At 37.1% G+C, this 8,069-nt stretch overlaps 1 protein-coding gene across 1 annotated transcript in view; it reads left to right on the forward strand.

The window, feature by feature from the left end:
• Window positions 1-8,069, forward strand: part of MUC19 (mucin 19, oligomeric) — a 182,039-nt gene that overhangs the window by 101,861 nt on the left and 72,109 nt on the right. Inside the window, 4 exon segments of the mRNA XM_026454629.1 lie at window positions 2,723-2,788; window positions 2,895-2,948; window positions 7,042-7,095; window positions 7,747-7,800. Coding sequence (XP_026310414.1) covers window positions 2,723-2,788; window positions 2,895-2,948; window positions 7,042-7,095; window positions 7,747-7,800 — 228 coding nt within the window.

The raw sequence follows: 8,069 nt of genomic DNA on the forward strand, positions 1-8,069 counted from the left end.
ATCTGCAAAATCTGGGACAAGTATACCATCATCTGGAAAAACAGGAACAACCAGAACATCAGTTGAAGAATCAAGGACAACTAGACCATCAGCTGGAATAACAGGTACAAATGGACTATCAGGTCAAGTGACAGGGACAACTAGACCATAAGTTGGTGCAACCACTGTAACAGGAAGAACAAGAGAGCCAGGAAGTGAGGTTACAGTCCCTGAAGGCAAGTCTAGTTAGCTAAAGATAGGTCATTTAATGTGAACAACGTAATTTTTGGTCTTCCAGACTTGAATCTGTGTAAATTTATCACAATTAAATATGTTATTAAGAACTCGAATTGGTGAACAATGAGGGGGCTTTCCAGAATATTAGACTTTTTGGGTTTATGTTTTCATGGGGGCTACTGTAGGTGTTGGCAAGGGATGCACAGCTGGAGCACCAGACTCTGGGGCCACTACAGTTGGGAACCCAGCAGGCATGGCTCACCTGGGTACTCTGTTGTGGTTCAACATAAGCCTGGCTGAGACCTCCAATTATGATTGTAAGATGAATCAATTGTGATTTAACCAAGGACCTAAATTGGGGAGAAATTATTCAGAGATGATCTAGATTTATCAATATCTAAATTCGAATTTTACATAAGGGGCAGTAAGCCCTTCATTATATTTACTAAGATGAACCATGTAAAGCTGATAATCAAGTAGTGCTTTAACCAGGCAAAACTGAAGAGCCATATGTAACCAGCCCTGGAGCAGATGAAAGTAGGACCAGATTAACCACACCTGGAAAATCAGGCAAGTGGGGCTGGAAGAATTTGGTCCCAACTGTAGCTCAACGTAAGGTTTTCTTTTTTTTTTTTTTTTCTTTTCCTTTTTCTTTTTTTCTTAAGACAGAGTCTCACTCTCACCCAGGCTGGAGTGCAGTGACAAGACCTCAGCTCACTACAACCTCCACCTCCCACGTTAAAGTAATTCTCATGCCTCAGTCTCCCAAGTAGCTGGGATTACAGGCACACACCACTATGCCCGGCTATTTTTTAATTTTTATTTTATTTTAGTTTTAGTAGAGACAGAGTTTCACTGTGTTGGCCAAACTGATCTCGAACTCCTGACCTCAAATGATCTGCCCACCTTGGCCTCCCAAACCGAACATAAGGTTTTCTGGTCAATGTAATTATGGTAATGAGTATATTGTAAATAAGGAAATCAGAAAGTCAGATCCAAATCATCTGTTAGGTTCGTGCAAAAGTAATGGCAAAAACCATAATTACTTTTGCACCAACCTAATAGTATTTAGGACCTTAAATTTTGTTAGGTGTTTTAGGACTAGGATTGAAGGAAAACAAATTATCTGTCTTTCCAGTGCTGATTCTATCAGGAAACAAACCTTACATGAAGAAGCCTAAAGCAAGAAAATATTTGAGCACTTTTTGGGCAGCCAGGAACTGTTATGAGATATGTAACTAATTTTGTCACTAATTTTCTCAGCAACTACTGAGATAAGTGCTATTTTTGTTCACATTTTCAAATGAGGAAGTCAAGGAGAAGTTTAGTTAGCTGCTGCAAGTGATAATGTCCTCAGAGCCTATTCCTTACCTTCTACACCATCCTCCCTCGTGTGGCAGTGGGTATAAACTAGAGCAGAAAGGAAATATATTCCCTGGAGGGGATATCTCAATGGAGTCTCAGATATGCCAAATGCCAACCTCCCAAAGAAAATCAGATTAATGAAAAGCCTACTATACCAGAAGTATTTGGACATTTTCTATTATAACAGCAGTGTCTCATGTTTACTATTTAATTAAATGTTGTTTAATTATTTTTATTGTCTTCTGTGTGTCAGGCACTGTGATAAGTGTGTGGGCACAGAAGTGAATGAGTCTGACAGGGTCACTGCTCTCAGGACATCCTGTCTAGTGGGGGATTTAGCCAGTAAGAGTATCTCAATAGTATTACAATTAATGTTAAGTGCTAAGAATAAGGTGAGGGTGCCAGGAAAGTGACTTTCCACCTGGTGTCCCAAAGAATGAAGAGGCAGTAGTCAAAGAGGATAAGACAGGGAGGGAAATGCTAATAAGAGCTCCATGGGGAAATCACAGGATCTTAGAAAGTTTAAGGTGGAAAGAGGCCAGGGTTCCCAGTGCCCTGTTAGGAAGCCAGAGGATGTACAAAATAAGCCCAGAGAAGTCAGAAGGACCCTGATCACATAGAACAGAGCCTTGCCACACACGTTAAGGATTGTAGACTTGTTGCTAAGAGCTGAGGGGAGTTAACCAAAGGTGTGAGACAGAAGAGTGACATGATTAGGATTCCCATTTTTAAAAGATCAGTAAGACTGCAAATGTGAAGAATTATGTAAGGCGAGAATGGAAGCAGAGAAATTTGTTAGGAAGTTATTGCTCAATCAAGGTAAGAGGCAATGGTTTAAAATAAATTATGGTAGTGGATGGAAAAAAAGGGAAAAGTTCAAAACCTATTTTTGGAGAACTATCAAGGGGATTTGGCAGTGGTTTGATGGGGATTTTGTTAAGGGTATTTTTCAGGTTAATATTTAGTTGCTAGGATGGTGGTTCTATCAATTATTAAAATAGGGAATGTGAAGGAGCAGCAGTTTGTGGTGGGAAGATCATAGGTTCATGTTTGAAAGTTGAATTTGAGATGTTAGGGAGAAGTCCATATGAAAATTTCGAATTATTCTACTAAGATTCTTTTTCATTTGTTTTAAATTCAGCTACAACTGGAGTGCCTGCTGCAACTCCCCCAGGAGCTGAAGGTGAAAGCATAGCTTCCACATCAGGTACTGGAACCACAACTGGGCTCAAAGTAGTTATGTTGATAAACATCTGGATAGTGCTCCAATAAAATAAGAACACTGCTCCTGACTTTACGCTTTTTAATCTCAGTTGCCACGGGAGCCATCCCTGGGTCAACAATTGCACCAGGAAGTACCACTACTGGTAAGTAAGCAGGGGGATGTCAGATGTGTTTTTGATTTTTTTTTCATGCTCCTTGCTTATTTTAAAACAGCAATATCATTAATAATAATAATGCCAGTTAATTACAATGTCTTTAAATATATTATCTCATAAATTACTTGAATGAACATGATTATCTCATTTTGCTCATGAGGAACTTAGGCACAGATATTACCTAAGTTGATATGTTTCTACAGCACACCAAATGGTGAAATCAATATTTTTCTTGATTGTTTATTGATTCCAAAACTGTGCTCTTCAATGTGATGCCTTCCTTTGCTAAAGCAACATATACAGTGATATTTAATAACCCATCAATAGGCTGGGTGTGGTGGCTCATGCCTGTAATCCCAGCACCTTGGGAGGCCGAGATGGGTGGATCATGAGGTCAAGAGATGGAGACCATCCTGGTCAACATGGTGAAACACCGTCTCTACTAAAAATATAAAAATTAGCAGGGCGTGGTGGCGGATGCCTGTAGTCCCAGCTACTCAGGAGGCTGAGGCAGAAGAATCGCTTGAACCCGGAAGGCGGAGGTTGCAGTGACCCGAAATCAGGTCACTGCACTCCAGCCCGGGCGACAGAGCGAGACTCCATCTCAAAACAAACAAACAAACAAACAAACAAAATCATCAATAAAGCTCGCTTTTAAAATCACAAAGCTTAAATGTTTCCCATTTCTAACGAAAAGAATTGGAGCAGCAGGTAAGAAAAATAAGTTTTTTAATGTAATAAACTATGGTACTTCCTATTCTGAAATAAGATTTGGAGAATTTTATTTGACAAAACTATAACATTATTGTTTTATAAGTCCAAATTTTATAACTTTCCTTTTTTTAACAATGATTCACAAATACTTACAGGGCAATTTCTTTTTCCTAACACAGAGTAAATGAATAAAATTATTATTTCAAGGCTACAGTATATTATTGTTTAAGGTTCTCAACTAGTAATATACTTAGTATGACAGTATTTGAGGAATATGTCATTTCTCAATGTGCAGGTCTCTAACAGAATCCAGACTCTAATGACTACATTGCTCATTAATAGTTTAAGGAATAGAATGCTTACCTTTTTTTTTTCTGGTGAAGATTTATGCCACATTATTGTAACTACTGTTATAAAGTCTCCTGTGTAAATTAATTTTACCAACTGATCGCTAGAAAATAATTCAATAATTTAATTCAAACTAAGTTTGTATTAATTCTTTATTCAATCTATGGTTATGCAAATGTAAACAAATTGGCATGATTCATATTATATATTGAGCAACATAATTATAAGTTAACACATGGCCAGAAACAGGTAGCCATTGGGACACGGTGTGTAACTATTGAGGCACAGTATGTATTTTATCATTTTTGGCATTTTATAATTTCAAGACAGCTTTAATTAAATGTAACCAAATAACAATTACTTGTGTATAAATATTTTGCTCAGAAAAAAGGCAGTTTTTTTTTCAGTTTGATAATCTGTAATCATAGAAATCATACATGATTCTTTGAAAGAGCACTTTACAATATGTCTCACAAGAGAACACTTAATCTGACTTAAATTTCTAAGATAAGCCTCTGTGGGAATAACATCTGTTTTTTAAACAAAATTTAATTATCATGGCATTTGACCCACTGACGCAAATTTTTTAAATGAAATTCAAATAAATTCTTTAATTTAAATATGGATTTAATTTATCCTTTAGTAAAGTCAGTTAGAATTCCATCACAACTCATTGTAGGTAAGCTGAAATTCAATGACATGAAAATTTATTTCTGTACAATGTGCTTGAAATATAATTTCTATTTTTTCCATTTGAGCACTGAAAAACATTTAAAGGATTGTGTGTGACATGCTTCTCAAATTATAACCTAACATACAAATTAATCTTTGTAAATGGAAATTAATCAAATATATATATTTATAAATGTATTTGTTTTTAAATTTCAGTGCCATCAAAACAGCCTGAAGTAGTAGGTGAGAAAATATGAGATGATAAATGTGCATTTGAAAAAATAATGTTACATTAATGGAATAGAACACATGGTACCAGAAGTCTTTATTATCTGATTAATAAAACATGAACTTCAAATTTGATTTTTGTAGCATAGGGCTTTTGATTTTTCTATTCTCATGTCTTCTTAAATCATAATAAGACTTATTATTATGTATTGTGTATTGAATCCTTTATATAATACTTAAATTCTACACTGATTGTATACAAGTATACAAAATCAGACAAACCAAAATAACTCCCAAAACATCTCCCCTATTAAAAAGAGGTAGCACTATATTTCTCAGCATATTAAGAGTTATTTGTCACCTACTATTTACAAGAAAACTATTTAGCTTTTAATGTATCCTGGTATCTCTTTTTTAAACTTAAAAATAGTTTTAAAAGATAAGAAAAAGTAGCCGACTTTTTGTTGTTGCTTTGGGGGTTTTTTTGTTGTTGTTGTTTGCTTTTTGGAGACAGGGACTTGCTCCGTCGCCCAGATTGGAGTGCAGTGGCACGATCTTGGCTCACTGCAACCTCCAACTCCTGGGTTCAAGCGATTCTCTTGCCTCAGCATCCTGAGTAGCTGGGATTATAGGTGTGCGCTACCGTGCCCGGCTAATATTTTGCATTTTTTAGTAGAGATGGGGTTTCACTATGTTGGCCAGGCTGGCCTCAAACTCCTGACCTCAGGTGATCTGCCCAACTCGGCCTCCCAGAATGCAGGGATGACAGGCATAAACCACCGCGGATGGCCTAGAAGCTGATTCTGTAGAATATCTCACTTTGAAAAAAAAATGATTTCTCCTTCTGATCCTTTTAGCACTTACATTGGAACATAAGTTCCATGAAAACAGGCATTTTTGTCTTATTTTTCACTGATTTACAACCTCTTTATGACCCTTATCTGATGAGGTGATTGATTTCAATACTTGTCTCCCTGATCCACTAGATTCTACCTTTGTTGAAAGGGGACCAAGTCTTATGTATCAATGTCTTACTTGGGGAGCTTTGCATATAACGAACACTCAATATAGCTGAAATATGTTTAACTTTCATTCACTATCTCATTTGGATAATGTAGGCATTATTTTCCCTAATTTTCTGGTAGGGAAACTGAGGTTCAGAGATTTTTAACCTGTTTAAAACCACACAACTCTTTTGGTTCCAACACCTGAGCTCTTTCTACTCCTCTACATTTCCTTTAGTCTAGACTATTGTAGCCAAGTTTCCTCTCTTCTGGTTTTCTCTATTCTCAGATGTGTTCTATCTGAAACAGCAGTCAGTGGTCCTCTATTGACTGTTATCTCTGTTCATGTCATTTCTGTCACCAATCCATAGTAGCAGCTACCCATTTTCCTTCAAGTAAATTCTAAGTGTTTTAGTGTAATATTAGAGCCTTTGGAGACCCCATCTACTTTCCAAAGTTTTCATTAGCCCCCTTTACATAACAACTTTTAGTCTCACTTGAATTAGTTGTTGGCACTGTTAGAAGTTCCTTTATAAAATGTTACAAACTGATAACTAGAAAGTTGTTTTCTCACTGAATTTGAGCTAAATTTCCAGGTATTTTTCACTCATTCTATGTTTATACAACACATATTGCTATGTTTCCCTAAACCTTGGCTCTCACTATATCTTCTGCCTGATGTTCCCTTCCTGGACTTCACATAGACAAATCCTAAGCAATAGTAAAGATCTAGATGCTGTCTTTTCCAGAAAGCCTTCTTTGATCCCATTAAGGAGTAATGCTCAGCAGTTTCTCATTGTCTCAGGTACTCAGTATAAACTGTCTTTTGTAGCAGAGAGCTAAGGCATACTGAGATCAAACTAGGTGAACACAAGAGAAGATCATCTTTCATCTTTGTCAGGGAAGGCCAGGAAAGGACGTCTCAAGTAGAGAACGTTGCCACTCCCTATGATTTACAAATGGAATAGTTTAAGCAGAAAAACACGTAGAATTATAGATTTTTTAAGTACCCAGAAAAGGCTACTTGTTATAGCAAGGAACACACAGATGGCATCTAGATCCAGATGTTCTCAGGGCAGAATGAGTCAGTGACCTCTGGACTTTTTGTGTTTCAGGTACCACTGGGGTAACCACTGGCACAACTCTTGCCCCTAGAAGTTCTAGCACAGGTGAGAACAAGCTGAGTGGAATTTTCCCATTGGAACTTCTTTCAAGGAGCTATCTCCTCAGGTTTTATTTCTAGGCAAAATTATCACTACAATAATCCCAAATCCTTAATGTCTTCCCAATTGTGTCTTTGTTCTTTTCCTCATCTTCAGAGGCCACAAGTTCCTAGGAGGAAGTAGAATCTATGCAGGTGGAATAGCTCCAGCTCAGCCTGCTAAGCCATTACTGCATTTTTGATCATCTTTCATTAAGCAGTGTTCCCTGAAATGTAGCCACACTACTTTATTCCATAAACTAAACCTTTTAAAAATGCAAAACAGTTACTAGGTAACAAATGTCAAGCTTGAGGAGCCTGACTTCCTTCTACCTCAAGGAGCTCATTCCATGCCCTAAGAAGTCAAGTCCCTGGCCACTGGATATACATGTACTGAGAAAACTTCCATTTCCAAGCACTGAATCTCAAAGACACTAAAGCATCTAGAATGTTGTCAGGAAATTTGCTATAAGAAAGAGATGCTGCATTGGAAACATAGGTAAATTTTTGCCATTGGAAAGCTCAAAGAAAGAGCATCCTAATATATTGTAAGAAATACTCATTTTTGAAAAAGCAATACCATAGTCATGGCATGTGGACCACCATTTCTTTATTTCAGGAACTTTTGGTAGTATTTCTGGGAAAACTCTCAAACCTGGAACTTATGTCTCAGGTAAGTCACTACATACCAGGACATCCTGGAGGGAGCCACTTAGGTAATACAGTTGACCCAGCATGCTTTTCCTTTCCTTTCCTTTCCTTTCCTTTCCTTTCCTTTCCTTTCCTTTCCTTTCCTTTCCTTTCCTTTCCTCTTTTCTTTTCTTTCCTTTTCTTTTCTTTCTGTTTCTTTTTTTCTTTCCTCTTTCTTTCTTTTCTTTTCCTTCCTTCCTTCCTTTCTTTCTTCCTTTCTTTCTTCCTTTCCTTCCTTCCCTTCCTTCCCTT

Source organism: Piliocolobus tephrosceles, chromosome 10, assembly GCF_002776525.5.
Source record: "Piliocolobus tephrosceles isolate RC106 chromosome 10, ASM277652v3, whole genome shotgun sequence".
NCBI classification, from domain to species: domain Eukaryota; kingdom Metazoa; phylum Chordata; class Mammalia; order Primates; family Cercopithecidae; genus Piliocolobus; species Piliocolobus tephrosceles.